The following is a 25166-nucleotide window of genomic DNA, read 5'->3' on the forward strand; positions in this document are numbered from 1 at the left end:
CATATCAAAAAATGAAAGCACTTTGCGAATAACAAAGGAAAACCTCATTTAAAAATGTTAAGAAAAGTACAAATTAAGGTAAAAACATGTTAAGAACGTCGCACAAAGTGCTCATATCAGGTAGAGAATGCTTTTAAGTACTGTTGAATTTTAACTTTCTTCTTGTCTGGAAGTAAATTACTTACAAAACAAAGATAATAAAATCAACACGGATATGAAATGTAACAAAACCCCTATGTTGGGTTTTCTCTCTACTCACCGACAAAAAAAACCCCTTATCCTTGCATTCGTTTCCCTCCCGACTGGACACTGTTGGCGCCTTTTGCCACTATGTCGTAGTTGGGGAAGGGCTGGTAGAGTAGCTATGGTGGTGTTGTGGTTGTTTTTGTTTTAGATGTGATTGTTTGGGCGGCCATTGCGGTTATGTAGTGTTGCAGAGTGGTTCGTTGCTGCATCTTTGATGCGGGTCGTCGAGGGATCGGGTTGTGCAAACTCAGGTCGCGGTTGTCTGTGGGTATGTAGCGGCTACTGTTTCTTGGGCTGGGTGGCCGCTTGTTGTTCATCAATTCGTTCTAGATCTAGAAGATTTTGGTTGCTTCTGGAGGTTGTGGCATCTTTTACTTTGTTGTTTGAATAAAGGCCGATGGTCATGGCGGTTTGCTCGGAGTTTGTCTCCCACGTCTTCTGCGCTTCCGTTGTTGGAAGTGGTGGGCATTCCGGTTGCTTTGGTGGCTCGGTGTCGACCATTATTTCCCACCGGAGGGCGCGGCTTCTACCACCCTGTGTGGTTCTTCCTTGTCCTGCCATACACCTTCCTTGACTAAACTAGTTCCATGTTTGGATCGTTAGAGGTTCCAATAAAAGGCTCTTGTCGCCGTCAATCTCGTACTCAGATTCAAACTGCACTGCTTGTTTTAGTCATGAGCTTGTCTTTTCTTGTTTTCGTTTTGTTTTCTTATTGTTTTCATTAGCTTAGTGGTGTCTCTACATATTTCTATGAAATATGGCGAACTGATCATTTTTGTTGGATTTTGTACAAAACTACTTCTTCTTAATTGAATGAAGTAACCTTGATAAAAAAAAACTGATATGAAATCAAAAGCCTATATCTCTCTTTTACCGTGACTCTTTTTTGACATGCCATTGGCTAGGGTACCCGTAGTCCGGTAATATATTCAAAGAAGAAACGTACATTAAAGGATTCAAGGACATAGAGTGGATATTCCGGGAAGAAGACATTACAAAAGTCATCTTCCATAGGTTGATTGAGTTACCAATATATCTTCCAAGTTCCAAACAAACAAATGATCTTTACGAAACACTGAAACAAGCAACTCTGCAACCCAGATCACTGCGCCTATGGGGCTTGAAATGAACTTCATTGAGGAAAAAGAAGTTGAATCTCGATCTTGATTCTCTTCCACTATGAACATCCTAGCAAGCAGCACGCATTCACATTAATATATAAAAAACATGCATTCATATTCATGAGATTCATTTTAAACAACCAAATTTCATCCTTAGAGAAGAACATAATAATCTAACACAAGACTGAGTAAATTCGTAATAGTATCATTTGCTACTTGTTTAATCATCGGACATTCGCACCCATATATGAAGAGACCTTCAAAATCATGCTTTACGACATCTATCTTTTTTTTGTTTTGTTTGGGTCAATACTAACATCTATCTATAAGAGTACGTAATAAGACAATGCCAAATCAACATTAAGTTAATAGTCAAATATGACACGATTTGGAGAATGAATTTTCTTATATCTATTCATCTCACATTAGAGGCTATATATAGAGATTACATTATATTACAACTCTATGTACTACGTACTACCATATACAGAATAGCTAAGTACTAACTACACGATATACATCCCTAAATTATATTTTATGACTCATGATGACACTCCTCCTCAAGTTGGCACATATACATCTATCATACCCAGCTTGCTAAGTGAGTCATAAAACGTTTTCTTAGAAACTCCTTTTGTGAGAATATCTGCAAGCTCTTCTTCAGTATGGACAAAAGGAAAACTAATAATCTTTGCATCTAGCTTCTCTTTTATGAAATGACAATCCACCTCTACGTGTTTAGTACGATCATGTTCTACTGAATTTTGTGATATGTCAATTGCTGCTTTGTTGTCACAATACAATTGCATAACACATTTTAACTTAACACTCAAATCACGTAGTAGATTTTTCAGCCGCAAAAATTCACACACTGCATGAACCATACCTCTATACTCAGCCTCAACACTAGATATGGCCAAAACTTTCTGCTTCTTACTCTTCCATGTGAGCAAATTACCTCCCACAAAAATAAAGTAACCTGATGTCGACCTCCTGTTTGTAATATTTCCAGCCCAGTCTGCATATGTAAAGCCATTAACCTCAAAAATGTTGTTGTGTTTAGAGAACATTACTCCTCTCCTTAAAGCTAACTTCAAGTATTTCAAAATTCTCACAACAACATCCATGTGACTCTCGCTTGGATTATACATGAACTGGCTCACTACACTCACTGTATAAGCAATATCTAGTCTAGTATGGGTCAAATAGATCAAGCGCCCAACTAACCTCTGATAGTGAGCTCGATCAGTCGGTGTCTGGTCTGAATACTCTGCTAGACGATGGTTTTGCTCGATAGGGGGTGTCGATAGGTATGCAATCTAACAAACATGTCTCTGTCAACAAATCAAGTATGTACTTCTTCTGGCACAAGTAGATCCCGTCTCTCCCTCTTGCTACCTTAATTCCTAAGAAATACTTAAGATCACCCAAGTTCTTCATCTCACACTCAGAAGACAACTGTCCCTACAACCGATTCATCTCTATAGTATCATTGCCAGTAATCATTGTATCATCAACATATATAATTAAAGCTACTACCTTCCCTTAGCTTGTTGATGCTTAAGAAACATGGTATGATATGAATTACTCTGTTTCTAACCAATCTTCTGCATAAACTGTGAGAATCTCCCAAATCAGGTATGAGGTGACTGTTTAAGACCATATAAAAATTTTCTCAATTTGCACACAAAATCACCAAAATCACCAAAAGAAGTAGTTACGTACCCTGGAGGGAGGCTCATATACACTTCTTCAGCTAACTCTCCATGAAGAAATGCATTCTTGACATCAAACTGTCGAAGTGGCCAATTCAAACTAGCAACAAAAGAAAGGAGCACTCGGATAGTGTTCATCTTTGCAACAGGAGCAAAAGTAAAAAAAAAGGAGCACTTGGATAGTGTTCATCTTTGCAACAAGAGCAAAAGTCATCATAATCAATACCATATGTCTGAGTAAATCCCTTCGCAACAAGGCGTGTTTTATACCTGCTTATTGATCCATCTGCATTATGTTTCACAACGAACACCCATCGACACCCTACATCATTCTTGCCATGTGGTGGAGGCACAAGTTCCCAAATATCATTTTTCTGCAATGCCTCCATCTCTTCCTCCATTGCTTTTCTCCATTTTGGATCCCCCAATGCATCTTGCACTTTGTTAGGTACTGATTCAACAAATTTTTGATTCACAAAAGATTCATATGACTTTGATAATTTCCTAGTGGACATATAATTGGCTACTGGATATTTGGATTTGGCATGTAAACTAGGTTCATATCTTTTTGGGGGTTGACCTCTAGTAGACATGTTTGGTAACACATATTGCTCACTATCAGGTTCACTACTAGTACTGGTGGATGAACATAGCTTAGATGAGTGACATTCTGCACCAGTAAGTCGTTGGTCGGGGGTATGAGTGATGGCGGGAGGGGCAGTTGTTTTCTCAACTATTGGTTCTCCTTCTGGAACCTGGATGTCTGATGCTTCTACTTCTGGTGGACATTCTGCCACATTGGTACCTGATTATCTGAAGTTTCCACCTCAGAATGAGCTTCTGCTACTGTTGGTACCTGATCATCTGAAGTTTCCACCTCAGAAGTATCTCCAACAATGACTCTTTTTTATTCCTCCCCCTCGTCATGATACAACTCTTCAAAAAATGAATTCTCTCTCTGAAGGGCTGGATCAGAAGAGGTTGAGTAACTCATGTCCTCAAAGAAAGTAACATCCATAGTGACATAATACTTTCTGGTGGGTGGATGATAACACATGTATCCTTTCTGAGTACTCCCATATCCAACAAACACACACTTGATTGCCCAAGGATCTAACTTCGACTTTCTATGGTTTTTAGGGACATGAAAAAAGGCACACAACCAAAAACACAGGCATGTATATTGTGAAAAGAGGGAATGGACACATGAGATGCAAAACCTGAAGAGGAACTTTTTCCTGAAGGACACTAGATGGAAGACGATTGATAAGATGAGCTGAAGCTGGTACAACATCACCCCACAATACTTAGGCATATGAGCACTAAAAAGAATGGAACGAGCCATATCAAGAAGATGACGATTTTTCCTTTTGGACACTCCATTTTGCTTCGGTGTTCGTGGATATGTGGTTTGGTGAATAATCCCATGATCTTTCAAAAAATGTTGAAAAATATGACTGACATACTCCTTCCCCCCCCCCCCATTATCAAAACGAAGAACCCTAATGATACTATTATATTGTGTTTAGACATGAGTGTGAAAAGCAGAAAAAACTTCATCTCTGGTCTGAAAAAGAACAACCCATGGCGACCTGATGCAATCATCAATAAAGACACATAATACTGCATACCCGTGACCATAGGCTCTTTGGAAGGTCCCCAAATATCAAAATGAATTAATTCAAAATGAGTATGACTCTTAGAAAAGCTCGGAGAATATGTAGAACGATGACTCTTAGCAAGGACACATGTTTCACAACACAAAGATGACTCATCCACACCAATAAACAACAAATGCATGTTTTTTTCATAACATAGAAAGATAAATGTCTCAATCGACGATGCCACAACCAAAGTTTATTTAGCTTATTAGAACTTGTTGTTAGAGCGGTGGGTGACTGTGCTCCTGGTTTGTGTCCTACATATGTCTGATCCAGATGAAACAATCTTCCCCTCAAATCCCTCTGAGCGAGTATCTCCTTGGTGAGAAGATCTTGAAAAATCACATACATGGGAAAAAAGGTCACAGAGCATCGAGACTCAGTGTTCAACTGGGGAACAGATAACAAGTGATGTGATAAATCAGGTACATATAGAAGATTATGAAGTTCTAAAGTAAGAGTGATACGAACTGACCCTCTCCCTAACACTGAAAAAGCCTCACCATTAGTATTAGTAACATAAGACACTAGGGGAGGAGATAACTCAGTAATATAGTAAGATTTATCATAAGTCATATGAACAGAAGCACCAAAATCAATAATCCAAGTATCAGAAGCAACAAAGTGAGAAACATTTAAAGTCATACTGATCTTACCACCTGCTCGAGGCTTTGTAGTCATAGAATTATTACCATTAGTGCAGAATTGCCCCATAACATGTCTAGAGTCGTGCGAGAACTCAACTCTCCAATCATTCTTGTTGTCTAGCTCTCTAATGGCATTCTCCGAATCTCTAATATGGACAAAATCAATAAAAGCATAACCCGGTGGCCTTCTTGCAACCCATACTCTGCTGATAATGTCAAACTTACAGAACTCAATCTCGAGCTCTTGTTTGAAAATCCGAGAATCCAGATTTTCAATATACACACGAACCTTTTTTTTGAATGGGTATACAGATCAAATTTGGCCCAAGTTTACTAGTCAAAAATCCATAGCGGGCCGGATTAGAAAAACCGAGTCGGAGACTAAAAACGGGTCGGAGATTGCTGAATTTGGGTCAGACTGAAAAACATCGCCGATCTGGGATTTGGTGACCTCGATTGGAGGATTTCGGTGATGTAGAGCCTGGAAACAACGCCAGACTTGGTTAAACCAAACAGAATAAAGGGACGACGCCGACTTGGGATCTTGAAAGAGAGTCGGATGCCTGACTTGGAAGAAGCCGATCTGAAGAACCGTTGCCGGTGAGATGTAGACGCCGATCTGTCGATTTTGAAGGAGAAGGCGCGCCTCCAAGATGCAAACACCGATCAGAAGGAGAAGACACATCGGCGAATTCAGCTTGAAGCTGAAGACGTTGATGGTGCCCAAGCAAATGTCGGGTGCCCAAAAACACACTCCTCGACGAAGCTGTAGATGTCGACAAAACTAAGAGGAGATTAAAACTCTAACAATGGGGTTCAACTCCAGAACCAATTGCAGCGGAAAAAAAAACAAAGAGATAAAGTCTTTTCGGATCTTTGCTCTGATACCAAGTCAAATATGACACGATTTAAAGAATGGATTTTCTTATATCTATTCATCTCACACTTGAGGCTATATATATAGATTACATTTTACTACAACTCTATGTACTACATACTACCATATACAGAATATGCAATTACTAACTACACGATATACATCCAAAGCAGTAACAAAATTGGGGATGCTTGAAATATAAAACCAAAGAAGAAAATAGTGAAAAATATCGATAGTGCGAATTTTTTTTAATTGTAACAAAAATGGATATAACAAAAAAAGTTAAACTATCTAAATTTGAAGCTTCCGTTTTTATTATGACATTATATAATCTTAGTCTAATAACCGATATCATTAAAAAACAATATCTATATTAAACAACTACCATTTTACCAACATACATAACCAAACAATTCAATAGAATAGTACAACACAAAAGTCACACAATTCAAAAATCTAGAATTTTATTCTATTAATTCATATATCAACAAATAGTTAATTAAGTTCATTAGATGAAGAAAGCATAATGATTACCTCCAAGTAGTAAAACATATGTAACCGATGCAGTGGAATCAGTGGATTGGAAAAACCTTACTTCTTCGTTTCTTTTCAGAAATATTGCAGCAACGGGGTCCAATGGATACACTAATTAGCCAAATTCAACAATCAAAAATATTAATCTCAGTATCCACAATCAATTGGAAAGATGAAGTAAACCCTAAATCGAAGTTAAAGAGTCGAAATCCAAACAAGACCCAACACTTGAATTTAATAAAAATCTCAACTTGGCCAGAAATCTAAAACCTCCAAATCCCCAATTTCATTTCTTCCCAAAAAATTAAAAGAGAAAATAAAAAAGAGATTGAAAAATTAAGAACCCACCTCTCTATTTCTTCATCTTTGTTGTGATTCTCTCTGCCGCCACCACCTAACTCATTAGTGAAGTGTAGAGCTTTAATTTTGGGATTAGGGGCTTAGGGCTTTAATTTTCGGAAAGAAGGAAAGGGGAGAAGACGACGAGATTGAGAGAAAAAAAATGTCGTCTTTGTGAAATTGGAGAGGCCGAGAGGGTGGGTGGGTGAGGTGATTGAGTGTGGGTGTGGGTATGAGTATGGTAATTGAGTGTGAGGGTGTGTAGGAGATACTTGACTTAAAAAAAATTAATACTAGCATTTTTTTTGTTCTAATGTATAAGATCCGTCCTTATATACATTCTTAAATTACATTTTATGATTCACGCTGACATTAATAACACTAAACTATACAATTTAAAAGAAATAAAGAAAGATATATTAACCCATGCCATGTGAGTCTTATCGATCATGAGTTTATGACAGTACTGTTATTTATCTTGATATTAGAACTAGCTAGATACACTCCATCCGGTCAAACAATAATACAAAACGCTGTACAAATCTACTATTATTCACTGGTTGACCCTGTTATTACAATCGTAGTACGTAGGACAGAATCCTTAATTTCCAAGCTGCCCGTGATGGGTTTTGATCTTTCCTGTTGTAGTTTAATGTTCGAACCAGAAACTCCAATACAAACAAGAACAATTGCACAAGAAAAGGGGCAGAGCACCATCGAGGACAATGGAGACGAAGACGAAGCATCTCAGGATAGCTAAGTTACCATGCAATGGATGCATAATATTTTGGAGGCAAGAATCCAAACTGCTTTCGAGTTTCGATCTCAACAGTCGGGGCCTCAGGGGCCGCAGGTTGAGTTTGGGCATATTCTGTTTATCATATTCCCAAAACTTGGCAATGAAGTCAAAGCTCAAAACAACCAGACAACTAGCTCACATGGGTGTGAATTAATCAAAATTAATTGTAGGACGAAATGAATCTTATATATGGTATGACCGTGCAGCTCCCCTCTAAATTAGTCTGCCATTTTTTTATGATTTTGCATATTGGGTAAAAAATATCAACACACAGATATAGGCCAGGGTAACTGATTGGCCAGAGAGGCTAGCTACTGTCACTGTCTTACCGAGTGTAGTTGGACCCTGTCACCCTGTAATGTAGTGTGTGACAACGTTGCAACTTGCAACCCTCATAACGGCAAGATCCATATATCCAGCCGATAAAGTGATCAAACCAAATCTCAAGCGTGTTGCCCTGTTTGCCGGAATCTTATTTACGTATGCTGAGGCAGTGAGGCTAGGGTTCGATCTGTATTTTTACTTGTTGGAACAAATAAGATGCAAGCTTTCTCTGTGGATAGAGATGAGCGAGCTTTCTCTGTATATATGACATGTGACTCAAGAGCTCATGTCCTAGTCCTCTATACATACTACTCTTTTAAAACGGGCGCTCCAAAATTTCACCAAATTATAAATTTTCAAATTTTTTCTTTTGTAATCTTACCATCACATATAGGTAAAAGAATAATCACGTAAGAACACAAATGTTTAACTAAATGTATTTTACCAAAACCATCCTTTATAGTAAACAAAATTATATAAAAGGATTACCTTAAATATTACTCCATCCAAACACATCATTAAGGTAATCCTTAAAAAAAATAAAAATTCTATAAATTCACAATCCGTGCAATAAAAACAAGTGTATTGCATGGATACTGAGGCTAGTTTACCATAACAAGACCTACCGACCTAGATATATACGTGAGTATAGATAAGGTTTGTAATCCCTTGTATCATATGCACTTTCTATAAGAGTACGAGTGCGTGATCATAATTTAATTGAGACAGTTCTAGAGAGCGTACTGTTCAAGTGGTCATCACGATGTAGGTATCAATAATCCACTCCTGACAATCCAATTCAATTCATTACCGATTCTTATGTGTGTTTTTTTTAGTGACCCCATTTTCGTGATGACATTGAAGGGAAGCTCAGAACTGCATGCATGTCCAGAATCCTGGTGTAGCTCAATTACTTATGAGGAGGTTTATTACCTACCTACTAGACCTTCCTGAATTAACGTGAATCTATGATTGAATCCACTAGATCATCAGAACAACTAAGCCATGAATTTGAATACATAGAGGACAAACAAATTGAAGGTGAATCTATGAACTAGTGGACAATGGACACGACGAATTGAATGGTACTCTCTGGGACATATATTATACCTAAATAATGAGCTAGCTGGTGGACATTACATCACACATATGTTGATATGTATCGATCTCATGCTGTACAGTGAGTCCCGTTAAATTACTGGCTATATATCTAAACAATAATGAACTAGTACATGCAAGTGTATGTATGTGTATATAGATTAAGCTTAATCTAATCAATATCTATATCTAAATTATTATGTATATAAATATGGCTAGTTGACATTGCAATACAAGTATATCTCTCTCATCTAAAACTTAATTTGTAGGTTGTTTCGTTTTGTTGTGGATGTGGTGAGTTTAATATATTATCGAGAGACTGAGAGACAAAATGAGAATTCAAGCTAGCCCTCCGGCCACAAGATCGATTAGGGTGTTTAATTAGCTAAACTAGCTACACTCCCCTTAATTTGAACACTAAAAATGATTAACTTTGTAACACAGTACACTAATAACGTACCATTATAGCTTGAGTAATTAAATTAGAGATCTCATGTGGTATATAAGTTAAATTAGACTAATATGCAGGTATCTTTTACCTCATAGTTTCACTCATCTACGTATGTACAGTACTTTGTTACGTATTCTTTACAGAATTGCACATATGCTTTATTTCTTTATTTCTTCTGAAACTTTTACCGACTCTCTTGTCATCTCGTTCAAATGTTCAATAATAGAAGCATGTGTTCTGGATTTTAAAAGCCAAGTATACAGGACCACATGTTATGTACGTTGCGGTTCTTGTATCACTTACGAACAAGAGTCAGATTGTCTTTTTTTTTTGTAGAAAGAAATTGTCTTTATAGAGCTCGTGAAACATTTCAAGCCAAAAGGCAAAAGATAGAAATAATCAAAACCATAAACATACCTATCCAATAGAATTGTAGAAATCAATCTAAGAATGTTTTTCCTTCGTGTTTCCAATGACATCAAAATGATGTCACAAAAAAGTTTATTACAACAAATTATCAAATAGGATCTAATTCATCGATAGAGTAGGATAGAGACTGTGATTAAAAGGTGTTAGATACACGCATGCCAGAATTAGAAAACTAGATTTATTAAGTGGCAAATTACAAGAATAGTTTTGAACAATAATTTGTTTGTGATGCATGACAATTTAACCAGTTCATGAAGCGTCGTAATTACGAATCATGTAATAATCCGACTGCCGGTGGGCGGACGATGAGGCACTCCTCAGAGGCAGTGGGGGATGGCGATGAGTAAGATAGAGTAGATGACCCGCGCGTCGGGAACGATTAAAGAGTAATGATTTGGGTCACGTGGAAGTGTCAACGTTAGATTTTGAGACGATGGAATTTCTATCATCATTCATGTCTATGGTCCCAAAAGGGGTAACACGCACGCTTTAAAGTCTTTAACTATAGCCTCGACTTTCCTCCACCTTTTTTAACTTTCTTAATTGTTTTCGTAACTTTAAGGTATGATATTTCTCGTCTTTTTTTTTTTTTGATGAAGAAAAATTAGATATAATTCTCGTCACAATTGCTTCACATATCTTATCTACATTATACTTGTACGAGAAGTATGTAATGCGTACGTGAATCTTGAAGAACACTACAAAAAACTTATGCAAAATGCATATTTCTTTCGTGGCCTTTAGTGGTGTGGGCATTATAAAACATACTATATAACACAATAAATTGAAAATTTTAATTATATTATAATACAAGAGCCACATTTGTTGTGAATTCCCGACTAACAAAGATTACGGGGTGGAGAACAAAACTGCTTGGTGCAGCAAGCCGTGAGGTATTGATTAAGTTAATTGCTCAAGTTATGCCTCTATAACCATCTTCTGTAAATGTGGCTATGCTACTTAATTAGCCCCGCGTGATACATGTTTAAAGGAGAGTTTTGAAGATTGCAACATATCCTTGAAAATGAAATTAAAAATACCAAAAAAAGTGAATTAAGAAAGTTTCTGTTTTCAGCTTTCACTACTACTCTTTTCAAATCATGATCGTGGTGATTTCATTTTCATTTTCGTTTTGTTTGGGTATTCAATGCACTTCACAATTTACATCTCAATTATTGATATTTAATAATATATCTTTTTTTAATAATAAAAATATATAATTAATGAAATCGAACTACTCATTTTAGTTTGTACAAGTGCATCTTACTGCTCTGAATAAGCTCCCTTCAAATAAAGAAAATTATTCAATCCACCAAGATGCAAGTGAGACCATTTACATTTTAACCATTAATATTTAATGATATTTTTTTAATAATAAAAATATATAATTAATGAAATCTAACCACTCATTTTAATGAATACAAATGAACTTTAGTGCTTTGAATAAACTTCTACTATCCCGTGAAAATATTGACCCTGGTAGGTGGTCATCTGACCAAAAGGCCGACTTGCAGAATGAAGCACAAGTGCACAACACAAACACCAAGGAGTAGTTGTAACTGTTGAAGTAAGTCTTATTTTTTTGGGATAGAGTTCTCACGTAATAATAAGAAATGAAGTCTGCATCCGCAAAGAAAGAAATAGTCCATTACTTGGTTTGTAGTCGAGTAAATTATTGTTCATTGGAATAGGAGAGAATCAAAGAATAATCACGTGTTTATACTAGATTACTAGTTATTTATTTGAGAAAGAACAAGACCAAGATTCATTTCCTGTAAATTTTATTTTTCTTATGCTGGGTCCTTTTCAGTTCTATTATCAGCTGGCCATTTACCAAAGCCATCTTAGTTTGCTTTATAAATCCCAGATTAAAAGTCCAAAGCTTTAGTCTTGAGTCCCTCTCTGCTTCTCTTTCTGGGCAGCTTTCACTGAAACCCACAAAGGTGGTGTTTGAGTTGTGTTGTTTTGTTGTCAGTGCTTGCTTAGTTAGGCAGTTGATCTTCTGAAACCAAAACCCATCTGCCTGAAACTGGAAAGATTCCAACTTTGATGTTCTTGGCTGATGAGCTTGGTGGTTTTTTAGTTTTGAGAGTTTGAGTTGTAGGTTTAGTGAGAGATGGCCTATGGGAATCAAATCCAGAGGGTGCCTGAGAATCTGAGGAAACAGTTTGCTGTTGCTGTGAGGAGTATTAAGTGGAGCTATGCAATTTTCTGGTCATTGTCAACAACTCAACAAGGGTAACATGAACTTTTTCAAGCATCTTTCCATTTTCGTTATCTATGTTTTAGGCTTTCTGACATCTCTATGTTTTAAGTCCAAAGTATCAACTGTCCTCTTTTTGAGTGAGGCCTAGATTATAATGAGCACACTGGTGTTTCTGTTGCTAAACTTGGAGTCGTTCTACAGTAATATAATATATGAGCTTAAGTTCTTTTGAAGCTGAAGTACTCTTTGCAAAGTGAATCAAATGGATAGTACTTTTTGCTAGGAACTCAACAATTTCTATACATTCTTTCTTAGCTAGGTGTACAATTTTTTCTTGGGGAAGTAATCTGTGTTCACCCTTTGACATTATGATCACTATTTTGTTAGGGTGCTGGAATGGGGTGAAGGGTACTACAATGGAGACATCAAAACTAGGAAGACGGTGGAAGGAATAGAACCAAAAGCTGATAAAATAGGTTTGCAGAGGAATGAGCAACTCAGAGAGTTGTATAAGGCACTCTTGGAAGGTGAGTCGACGGGACAAGAAGCAAAGGTGCCTTCTGCTGCATTGTCTCCAGAGGATCTCACAGATGCGGAGTGGTATTACTTGCTTTGCATGTCATTCGTGTTCAATATTGGCGAAGGGTACTATACTAATCTCACTATGTGTCTATTCTGTGTGTACTTATGTATTGTCCTCACTTTATCTTTTAGAATTCATCAGTTTATGGAATCATTTATGGCATTGTGATTTTCTTCTCCGCTCTTGTTCTATAGTCTGCCAGGAAGAGCATTAGCAAACGGGAAAAGCATTTGGCTATGCAATGCTCAATATGCGGATAGCAAAGTATTTTCTCGTTCTTTGCTAGCAAAGGTCAGTTTTTCTTGGCTGTGGTTTGTCTGGAATTTCATAAAAATTTGGCTCTTGTTTGCTGAAAGCTAATGCTAGTTCAGGCAGTTTAAGTCTTTCTATATTAAGAGCATCGGCATATACTGACTGCTAGTGTTTCTTTGTCATATGTTTCTTTATGAATGGACATCAATGGTTGCTCTCAGAGTGCTTCTATCCAGGTAAACAGATCCCTTGTGTTTAATATAAAAATCCTGCAAGCCAACAAAAATCGTATATGCTTATCATTTCCTATGGTTTTGCTTTGTAGACTGTGGTCTGCTTTCCCTATCTTGGTGGTGTCATTGAGCTTGGTGTTACGGAGCTGGTAATTTAAATTCTGGGATTAGCCTCTTCTTGAAGTTTCCAGTAACAGTTTTAGCAGTTACAATTTAACTCATTTTTAACTAATTCTTCTCTTTGGTGGTATCTAAAGGTACCAGAGGACCCTAGTCTCCTTCAACACATCAAAGCTTCCTTACTCAATTTCTCAAAGCCAGATTGCTCTGAGAAATCTTCCTCTGCACCTCACAAAGCAGATGATGATTCAGACCAAATTCTTGCCAACATTGTAGGCCATGAAATAGTTGATACATTGGGTTTGGAGAACCTGTATTCCCCTTCCCAAGAACTCAAATTTGATCAGAGTGGAATTAATGGGTTACACGGACATGATGAAGAGTTCAGCATTGGGTCTGGTGATGAATGTTCAAAGGGATGTGAGCACAATCATCAAACTGAAGACTCCTCCATGCTTGAAGCTGTCAACGGTGGGGCTTCTCAGGTTCAGAGTTGGCATTTCATGGATGATGATTTCAGCAATGGATTTCAAGATTCCATGAATTCTAGTGACTGTATATCAGAAGCTTTTGTGGGAAAGGCTCATTCTTCTACTAGACCTGAGAATACGAATCATAGTCATTTTAAAGAACTTCAGAACTTCAATGATACAATGTTCATCTCTTTGGATCTTGGATCAGCTGATGAACATTTACACTACAAAAGAACTGTTCGTGCTATTTTGGGGAGCTCAATGCAGATAATAGAAAACCCCTATTTTTGCACTGGAGATGGAAAATCTAATTTTGTGCAATGGAGGAAAGGAGGTATTTACAGTTGTAGGCCAAAAGCTCAGCAGAAGTTGTTAAAAAAGATTTTGTTTACAGTTCCAGGGATGGTGAGTGGTAGCTCTCCTAGTTCCCGAAAAGTTACTACTACAGACTCCAAACCAGAAAGTGATGATGTGCATGAAAAAATAAGAGAGAATGAAAAGCTGTTGGTCCTGAGGTCAATGGTTCCTTCTATGACTGAGGTAATTTCATATGCTTTTCACACTGAAAGAGTTTGTGTATAGTTTGCTATCTAGTATTTTTAATATTCTTGAGAAGTATATTTTTTTTGCATCTCATAGTACTGCAAGTATAGAAAACTGCTAGAGTATGCATTCTTCAATCAACTTAATAATTCACAAATTTCCGGGGGTTAAATTTTGCATATTTTGGCAGATTGACAAGGCATCTATCCTCGATGACACAATATATTACTTGAAAGAGCTTGAGGCAAGAGCCGAAGAGATGGAATCTTGCATGGACACTGTGGAGGCAATAGCTAGAAGGAAAATCCTAGAAAGAGTAGAGAAGGCATCCGATAACAATGACAAAACAAAGAGTGGCAATGCTAAAAAGCCTTTGATAAACAAGCGCAAGGCTTGCGACGTTGATGAAACTAATCCAGAACTCAATAGGTTTGGCTCCAAAGAAAGCTTGCCGCTCGATGTGAAAGTCTGTGTAAAAGACCAGGAGGTTCTGATAGAGATGAAATGCCCTTATAGGGAATACATCTTGCTTGATATAATGGATGCTGTTAACAGTCTATACTTAGATGCTCACTCAGTCCAATCATCCACTCTCAATGATGTTCTCACATTGAGCCTTAAATCAAAGGTTAGAAGTTCCGAGTCTTCTGGCTGATCTTTCAATGGTTACTAGTATGCATTGTAATTGCTTTTGGTACTTGTCCAGTGCTCTAACATGCCCTTTAATTCTGTAATGTATCAAGATAACTTTGTGTTCATATTCAAACTCTACTCTTAATGCTACCCTAACTGTGTTCATTATGAATTGGTCTCAGTTTCGAGGATCAGCAATTGCACCAGTGGGGATGATAAAACAAGCGCTTTGGAAAGTTGCTGGTAAGTGCTGAGATGCCAGAAAATAAACTTGTACTTGTAGGTTCTTAGCCTTCGAATAATCTAGCTTCGTGGAATTAAAGATGTAGTAGTAATAGCAGCACTTTGATCTGCTTCTTAGCTTGCATTCCTCTCCTCTGTTTAAGCTTTTTCACTAGATAACAATCTTCACTAGTGACTTCGTTGATCTGATGGAGAAATGGATCGTCCCGTGTAATTTGTAGATCAAGTAATTGTCTCTTTACAGTGAGATTACAAGTTTCTACTAAAATAGTTCCTCTGGCTAATAACTGTTCAAAAGAAGTTAACATCAGGTAATTATCCCAACACTCTAAGCTTGAAAGTTTTCACAGTAAAATGACCCAGAACTAAGAAAAGGTAACATGACCCAGGGCCAACAGCTTGTAGATATTTCCTTGAACTTCATATTTTCTTGCAATCCCAACTCCAGTATGATATGACTCAAGTTGATGTTGCATGCATTTATTTCACATATTGTTGAAAATGACGGACATGTTGAATCACTTTCACAATATTGAATTCTTGTTATAAACAAATTTTCCTTTTGGAAGTAATATCTTATCATGTAATGCATGTCCTATCCTTTTCATAGCTGCATATATATATATATATAGGAGAATTTTCAGGTGCGGACGTCCGTACCTTACGTAAGGTACGGATTCGCCAATTCCGGCGAAGGCAGGCTGCAACGGCGGGGCAGACCACGACAGCCGCACTCCCCACCTCCCGGCGGTCCCGTCTGTGCCGGTCGGAGCTCTATCGGCGACCCACGGCGGCTGGAATCGCGAAATCGCCGGAATCTGCCTAGAAACTTGATTTTTGCAGATTCCGGCCGCCGTGGGCCACCGATGGAGCTTCGGCCGGCACAGACGGGATCGCCGGGAGGTGGGTAGTGCGGCTGTGCTGGTCTGCCGCGCCGTTACGGCCTGCCGTCGCCGGAATCGGCGAATCCGCACGGTGCGGACGTCCGCACCTGAAGCGGCCTGTATATATATATATATATATATATATATATATATATATATTAACTATCATATTGGTCATATCCATAGTATGTAAGAACTAAGAAGGTAGCTAATGAAGCACATGAACCAAAATAATGTGACAGATGCAGTTGATTACTGTTTTACGTAGGGGTGGATTGATAGGTATACTAACATCATTTTCCTAATATCACATACTAACCAACACATAATTGGTATGAAAAATTCATCATTTTTACCAACCAATAAAGTTGTTATACTAACTAATTGGTACAGTTGGTACCAACATATTTATTGCCCAAAAATTTAAAGGTCCAATCCAAATAAGTAATAACAAATAACAACATAAATACAAAGTTTTATACAACTTCAACCAAATTACCAAATACAAAGTCATAAATTAAACATGTCAAAGTTCAAAAATTATAAATTTAATAAAAATTTACAGTTGATACTTATTTTTCACTAAATTTATGGTTGAAAATTTATGGATATATATATATATATAGTTTTTAAGAATATATATTGTTTTACATGAGTTGTTGTAATTACAATGATAACCTAGTGGTAGTTGGCTTCAACTTGCATGGAGTCGACCAAGTTCAACTCACCATAAATGCATATATTGAAGTTTTTTTTTAATAAAACTCATATTTCGGTTGGTACGGCATACCATGATATGTAAAAAACTTGTACCACCTACCAACCATTTTTTGAAGTATGGTACTATACCGTGTACTATGGTATGATTTGGTGGTATACTAATATTTTTGATACGGTTAGTATATGAATTAGTTGGAATGTAATTGTGTACCATTGTCACCCCTAGTTTTATGTAGAAAACAATGTTATGGTTCGGTTCAGTTTAGTAGTAATTAAGCTGAGCCAACTTGAAAATCAAGTTCCGTCAAGTTCTCGGTCTAAGGCTAAAACCAAACTGATTTGTCCTGAATTCACCCCCTACGTTCACCCTTAGCATGTATCTAGAAGCCTTCATCATACAAAGGAATCTCCAAATCTTCAAGTAACATGAAGATACCGAGGTGACACCAACCTGCAGCAGGCAGAGGAATCAAGATTTAATTTGGTGATTTTCAGCAAACAGGTGATAGTATGATATGCAGCCCACAGAATGAGGACATTCTAGTGCATTTGCTTACAGTTCAATAGTTTCATCATTCAAAATGTGGCTAAATTGGAAAAGTTGGATTTCCAAGTAGAAATGCATTAGCAAAATAGAAGGCAAGTTGGCAAGTGCCATTATCATGTTCATAATCAAATCTTCTGTCCATTATTATTCTTCTTTCTTCAAGAACACAAAAAGTGGCAGACAGAAGAACCCAATTCATTTCCCACTCCAAGCTTTTTCCAAGGATTGTGAATCAAGTAGAAACAGGTTTACATGACCAAAAGAAATAGAATGGAGGAGAAAGGATGAGATTAGAATCCACCAGATCCTCAAACTTGAGTATGTTAATTGTTGATCATTGGGTAATTATATTAGAAAGGTTGTTGACGTTCTGTATTTACAGTTGATATTTTATATGGTTATTGTTTAAAGCTTGGAGGTAAATATATATTACAGTGAACTTTTGAAACCGTAAAAATTCAGAAATCAATCAGATATTTATGGTTCCGGTTTTGGAAACAAATTGTGCTAAATCTGGACCGTTTTTTCTTTTCCGATTCCGGGAAAAATCATTATTTTGGGACCGCTCCCAGGCCTAATTAAAATGTGTTAGACTATTACCGAATTTGGGCTGTGGCAAACACCTCGAGGCCAAATTGGGTGGCAAATCACCTCGAGGCCAAATTGGGTTACGGTAAATCACCTCGCGGACAAATAGAGCTATGACAAATCACCTCACGACAAAATTGAGTCAAATCGCCTCGCAACCAAATTGGGTTGCAGCAAATCACTTCACGAGTTACTACCAAATTAGGCTACGACAAATCATCTCGCGGTCAAATTGGATCAAATCTCGTGACGATGGATTTAGGCTTCAATTGAAATCACGCCGCGGTGAAATTAGGCTCTGAGCGGATTGTGTTTTGGCCAAGTAAGATTACCACTAGCTAGACTAGATCATGATCAAAGTAAAGAGTGACCGGAGGCACTTTCTCACGATGTCGTGAATGTGGCATTAGGGCAACTCTAACAATGGTGCTAAACTTTAGTTTTGGTCTTAAAATATAACTTTTCATCTCCAACATCATGTTTTAAAGGGTTATAGTTTTGGTTTAATAGGACTTGGACTTAAACTAAGTCTTATATCTAATGATTTTCCAAGACCAAGATTTCAACAGTACACTGGGCCCGCATCAATTCAACTATGTCATAACACCTTCATATAACACTAAAAATCATATTTTAATCAATAATTGTGTATATAGCACCCCCATATAACACCTAATTGTTGGAGATGGAGAAATAAGTCATATATGAATAGTGCAATAAAGTGTGCTAAAATAAAAAATAGCACCCCAAATAGAGCTTATGGTTGGAGTTGCCCTTAAGGATTCACTCTTGCATAACATACGGATAACTCTCACACTACGAAAAATAGTAACCATTTACGGTGCTCCCCAAAGTATCACTATATATTCAACCAGAATGGAATTTTAGAGGTACAACAAGAATCGAAGCAACAGTCTTAGTAACATCATAACCCCAAGCAAATAATATCCTTCATAAGAATTTAATGTGGATGCTTTGTTAGCATTTCAGTAATATTAAGCTTTGGAGTGTACTTTTAAAATAAGTGTCACATATATGTTATCGGTTGGGCTTGTGCCTTTTTAACATATCTAAAATATTCACTAATATGTAATTGCTACTTTATCGTTGATGAGTTACATATCTAGTGATCTCTACATCATGTCACTGCTAGTCGAAAACAAATAAAGTCGTAATTTGTGTATTACTCTTTGCTGATTGATGCTTTGTTAGGTACTTATTTGTAGGAACTTTTGATTTTATATCGGGTCTTTGTAATCAGAGGTTTAAGCTTCACGTCCCCTCTTATATTCAACGGTTTCATTAATGAAGGCAGCCACACTGGCCCTTTTATGAAAAAAACTCACTAATATGATGTATTTGCCTTCTGATTTTGGTAACGAATCCATTTAGCCCTTGTGAGTCCTCAAAAAAGAATATATAGGGCCTTGCTTCTAGTATCAGTTCATTCAATTGTTTTTCAATTAACTGATGTAACAATCTATAAGAGCTGGCAATCCTTTTTTTTTTTGAAAATATAATTACTTATTTAATCATTTCAAATGTGAAATGGTAGAAGAACAAAGTTTTCATAATGAATTGATGTTTGTATAAGAAATATGGAATGATTTAACATGGAATAAGGACCATACAAAAAGAGTATAGGCAGCAATACAAGGATAGTATAATAATAATGCACAAGTTGGAAGTTGGGATTCCAACTGTATACACCTTTCTCGTGTCAACTAATGAACACTTGAACAGGCCGGTCATCATAAAGCTTACACACACAACTAACTCCAACCCCATTTCTTCTTTGCATATCTCACTCAAGCACACTGGCACATACAATTCAATTTAGGTTCAAACTTCATACACACTAATTACAAGACATGTTAAGGTTAACAAGTCTATAACTCACATACCCTAATTACAAGCCACACTCCCAATTCCTTTCCCACTGTCACATTTTATAACTTGCTGGTGTTTAATCCCTGCAAAACCTCTCACAGTAAACCCAACCTTCTCAAACCTCCCTCTCTCATTGCTCTCTCTGAATTTCAAATAATCTGAGCAAACAAACGGCTCGTAAATCCTCGCATTCCCTTCTCCCACCACATCATCTGGTGCAGAAATCACCTTCTGATCTTCAAAACACCAGAAGAAGGCTAGGGAAAAGCGGTTTACAGGCTGCTTGAGAATCACTCTATGTTCCGATGATCTCAATTTCTCATTGCTCCAAGCTTGAAACATGTCACCTATATTCACCACTAAGTTTCCCTCACAAGGGCTTATGTCCATCCAGTTGCCTTCTTTTGATCTCACTTGAAGTCCACCGATTTCATCTTGGTACACAATTGTCACACAGCTCATGTCTGTGTGCATTCCAAGTCCTTCAACCTCATCATGATCTTCCAAACACTCTGAAGGTGATGAGTAATTATTAATTCTCAAGTAACCATGGCAGTTCTGAAATTCAGATTCATAGTATTTCTTCTCAAAACTCTCCCCCAAGCTCATCAAAGCAATCTTTATGATATTCTTAGACAATTCTGCCATCTTGCTCCCATATTCATGCAATACCTGACTAATGTAAACAAACATACAATCAAGTTAAACCAAGTAAACATGAATGGACGAACATTAGAGGCAAGAGCACAACAACCATACAAGAGCGGGGGCTTGTAGCTCTAGTGGTGAGCATTTACCCGAAGCCTAAGGCCAGAGTCCCTCTGGTCTCCCTCGTAACAAAGAAAGTATATAACATGTACATAGTTTCAATAAAGCTGATGAGCAATTCAACAGCTATACCTCAAAAGCTTAGGCAACAATGTTATTATGAGAATTGAAGAACATAAAGATCATACATATCTTTAACAATTCTTTATCTATTCTTATGACAAAAAAATAGAGTCGATATATATATATATATATATATATATATACTAGATGGTATATGATACTTGAGAGAATATGTAATACCTGAATTCAGAATTGTGTTGGTCAAAAAGAACATCTGCAGAAATTTGAGCAGACTCAGAGAACTTGGGGCCAGAAACTCTGAGACTTTCAAAGAAGGGGGAGGCTATGAAATGAGGTGTATAAGATTTTATAGAAGAGAAAGGACCAAGTTTGAGTTTGGTATCAGAAGGAAGGCTGAAAAGAAGATTTGAAAGAGTGTGTAGTTTTGTGAAAAGATCTTTGGAGATCCCATGATTGGTGATTTGGAAGAAACCCCATGTTTTTAAGGCTTCAGAAAGAGCGGGCAAATCAGAGGATACCGAGTTCAAAGGCTGAGACATGTCTAGCATGGGAAGTTTAACACAAGAAGTTTGATGTGATTCTGACATTGCCTTCTAGCTAGACCCTAGAGTTCTAGAATGAGTATAAGTAACTTAAAAGGTTTACTTTGTCCATCTGGGTTAGGCTATTATATATATAGATGCTTTGTTAAAGTAAGGGTTAAAAATATTTGTGAGTTTATGAACACTGAGATTGTACAGTGTCATTGGAAAATGACAGCTTGGTGATTTCATCACAGAAACAAAAACAAACCCAGTTTAATGAACACCAGAATACTGGGGCTGAGCCTCCAAACCCCTTTCAAATATATATATATATATATATATATATATATAACCATAATTACTTGAGTATGAAATCTTAAAAAAGATTTCAATAATATATGTAAAAAAAATTCTTAGATTGAACTTTTTGTATAGCTCGTTTGAGACTAACAGATGAACAATCAGATTATAGAAATTAAAGGCTAAAACTATATTACTCATGAAAGGAATGAACCGGTAGGTGTGAAGTGTGAACCAAATTGTTCATCTATATAAGTCTGACTTTTGTATGCTTGAAATCGAAGTATGAGTTTTTGCTGTTGTATAAGCAATCACAAGTCAATTGCAGGAAGCCATATATATAAATATATATATATATAGAGAATTTCTCAATATATAATGTGTTTGCAGAATTGCAGTTATACTGGAGCTAAGAGACAGGCTGTGTAAGTAGGAATCCAGCTGGTCATATATGGAATTTCTTAAATTCTGCTATCATGTTGTGCATGGTCTCTATTTCCATCACCTACATATTTTTCTGGAAAGCGTTTTTGACCAGCAACAACAAGAACCTCATGTGAAACCTAGCTAGCCTAATTGGTGATACTGTTGAATAAAATGAATTTGAGCCTTAATCTCATTAATCATAGGCACACTTCACACATGGCATTATTATATACCATGCTGAATGAAGTTGATACCACATTTATACCATAAGTTAAACTTGATCATGGACTCAAGGTTACTAGCAATCAGCTAGATTTTACATTCAAATGAAATGATGATGTTTAATTATAAATCAGATATTATATATGAATGTTTGCCACTTTAGTATATTCAACAAGGGAAATGGAGCATGTCAATCTTTCCTTCTGATTTTGTCTGCTGATTATATATCTATAGTGGATGGCACAGGGGGTAAAACCATTAGCATATGAAACATTTAATCCAACAGTACATGGCAATATTTTTAATCTGGATTCATTTTTTGTTTCTCTCTATGAACAATAATGAACTTCAGATAATGGATGAGAAAAATTGGAGGGCACTCACAAAGGCCTTTCTGAAGCAACCACTCCTTGGAGATAAAGTATTTAGATCGAAGTGGCTCACAGGGTATTAGATTGACGCCTTATAGGCTATGTGTTGAGTATCTATCTGAACTGACAAATTGCCCTTTATGCCAAATGACGTATGGGGTGTGATACTCTTTTTTACTGCTATGATCGAACATGAGATTTTTAACTATGAGGTCAGATTTCACATACCCTTTGGATAGTATTTAACCGTTATTGATGAGATTTCATTTCTGATTAATAACAGAAGGGGTAATGCCAGTTAATTTCTGAAGTACAAATGTGTTTTCAAGTAACGTTTACAAGTTACAACTCCTATACAAAACAGACCAGTTAATTAATGAATTAATGTTTTCTTTCACCTTTGGAAACTGCCTAATTAATTAATTAGCAATTATATAGAGAGGGCGGGAAGACCCTAACTCCATGAAAGTACACGTAAAATGAAGCCATACATGAAAGGAGGAGGAGCCCTTGAAGTACTTATTGTTGATGCTGAAGACATTAGGCACACTAATGTTCTTGGTAAGACAGCTACGGTGCATCATGTTAGATTCAAATCAAGTTGGGATGACCGAATTCTCAGTTTTTTTGGGAAAACGCAAGTGTGCCATACATTTGTTCTATGAAGAGGCTATGATATTTCATTACTTTTGTATAGGTAAACCGGCCTACTATGCTATCTTAGAGTGTGGCACTCATGTGTACAGGACCAAAATATCATCAGGTTAATTTTCTAATTAGTCCTTCTATCCCTCACAGAACTGCTGCATTCGATAAGTTGTATTGTTGTATATTATCCCTTAGTTTTAGCCTAGCTACTACATAGTTTTATTGGTTGTGTAATGCAGAAGAAGATGAAAAAGTAGCCTGGAATGAGAAGTTCATATTTGAATATTCTGATTGGAAACATATAAATCATCTCAAAGTCAGAATTATGGACACCGAGATGTTCACAGATGGAGGATTTGTGGGCGAAACCATGTAAGTATAATATACCATCTTTTTTACTCTCTTTTTTTCTTGAATACATTTCATATGAGTACTTGTTAGTATTAGCTAGCTTTTCCTAGTAATTTGGTTAAAAGAATGTTTTGGTTTTGCTATATGTATATATGCAGGATTCATATTGGTGGAATTATTACTGAGGGCAAGGACAGTGGATTCATTGAAGTAAAACCATCTCCATATAATGTTGTGCTTGAAGATGACACTTATAAAGGAGAGATTAAGATTGGATTCAGATTTGTTGCAAGTGTAAGTGTGCCTTCATTAGGTTTTCTTGTTATGAATTACATATAATACATGTTATCAAACTGTGAATCATTTTAGTAGCACAGTTAGACAAGATTGTACATGTGACTGATTATCGAGCAGACTATATGATGTGACATTGGATTGTAGAGTTTATGTGATATGCAATCCTCATGTTATACTACTAGTATTGCTCAACTTAGTCTACTGCTTTTGATATGCAGAAAGGATCTGTAACGACCACAAGGGACTTAACACACAGCAATAAACCAACAGGATCAATCTGCAGGACCATTGCAAACTTATGGAAAGTTTTTTGGTGGAGGTTTTTGTTTTGTCAAAAAACGGATTCTAATAACAATGAGAAGCAGAACTAAGGATTAGTAACTCTTCCCAAGCAAGCTTTCGGACGGACTTTTTTCATGTTATATTTCTTTTAAGAAATATTGACTTTATCATGTGTAAATGAGAATAGTAATCTCATGCTTTTTTCTTCTTCTTGAAATTTTACTAGTAATCACATATAAGAAGCATCGCAAGTCTCAAGGTGACTTGGGCCTCAAAAATGCGTATGGGGTTGTGCTGTTGTGGTTGTTTCACCAAATGTGATAACTAATAAGGGTCAAGGTTGTCTAAAGGGAAGTAAGAACCACCCTAAGGCACTAAAATACATGTCTGCTCCTCCTAACGGTAGACAGTTTAAACAGAGCAAGAGGCCCAAGAAAGCACGATCGAGTGCTTTGGCTAAGAGTAATTAAGGTTTCAGGGGACGATGAAGCTTATGTTGATGCTGTAGTGCTGTACTGGTCGACTCGAATGCTACACTTCTGCTTGTTGAACCTGGCATGGGGTTGCTCCCCAAAATTAGTCAACTTTATTTTGTTAAGAATAAATCTAGAGCTTTAACGTAGCTTCAAGAGGTACCTTGGTAGCGTGTTGGTTACTTGGTTACATTTCAGACTTATTCTTATGGTCGTGTTAGTTGGATGATGATTTGAGGTACTGCTTAAATTTTCATAGCTCGC

General features: G+C 36.8%; 3 protein-coding genes across 4 annotated transcripts; 2 read left to right on the forward strand and 1 right to left on the reverse strand.

The window, feature by feature from the left end:
- The first annotated feature begins 12059 nt into the window (after positions 1-12059).
- On the forward strand, positions 12060-15784 carry LOC126801906 (transcription factor EGL1). 2 transcript variants are annotated; one of them, XM_050529397.1, is made up of 8 exons: positions 12060-12479; positions 12835-13092; positions 13225-13321; positions 13504-13518; positions 13608-13664; positions 13773-14648; positions 14842-15345; positions 15467-15784. In XM_050529397.1, exons 1-7 carry the CDS (start codon positions 12358-12360, stop codon positions 15304-15306), a joined length of 1890 nt encoding a protein of 629 aa, XP_050385354.1. In that variant the 5' UTR covers positions 12060-12357; the 3' UTR covers positions 15307-15345; positions 15467-15784. The 2 variants fall into 2 exon arrangements, with proteins under 2 accessions (XP_050385354.1, XP_050385353.1); XM_050529396.1 differs by having other exon boundaries at positions 14842-15279; positions 15467-15781.
- Positions 15785-20039: 4255 nt separating this feature from the next.
- Positions 20040-21726, reverse strand: LOC126801911 (gibberellin 20-oxidase-like protein). Its single transcript, XM_050529402.1, has 2 exons — positions 21228-21726; positions 20040-20832 (listed from the first exon to the last, which is right to left on the reverse strand). The coding sequence occupies exons 1-2, from the start codon at positions 21593-21595 to the stop codon at positions 20172-20174; spliced, it is 1029 nt and encodes a 342-aa protein (XP_050385359.1). The 5' UTR covers positions 21596-21726; the 3' UTR covers positions 20040-20171.
- A 1616-nt stretch (positions 21727-23342) lies between these two features.
- LOC126803622 (elicitor-responsive protein 3) lies at positions 23343-24899 on the forward strand. The gene is made up of 5 exons (XM_050531400.1): positions 23343-23412; positions 23549-23614; positions 23739-23871; positions 24009-24144; positions 24762-24899. Exons 1-5 carry the CDS (start codon positions 23343-23345, stop codon positions 24897-24899), a joined length of 543 nt encoding a protein of 180 aa, XP_050387357.1.
- The last annotated feature ends 267 nt before the right edge of the window (positions 24900-25166 follow it).

The sequence above is a fragment of the Argentina anserina genome, chromosome 7, assembly GCF_933775445.1.
Source record: "Argentina anserina chromosome 7, drPotAnse1.1, whole genome shotgun sequence".
Lineage (NCBI taxonomy): Eukaryota > Viridiplantae > Streptophyta > Magnoliopsida > Rosales > Rosaceae > Argentina > Argentina anserina.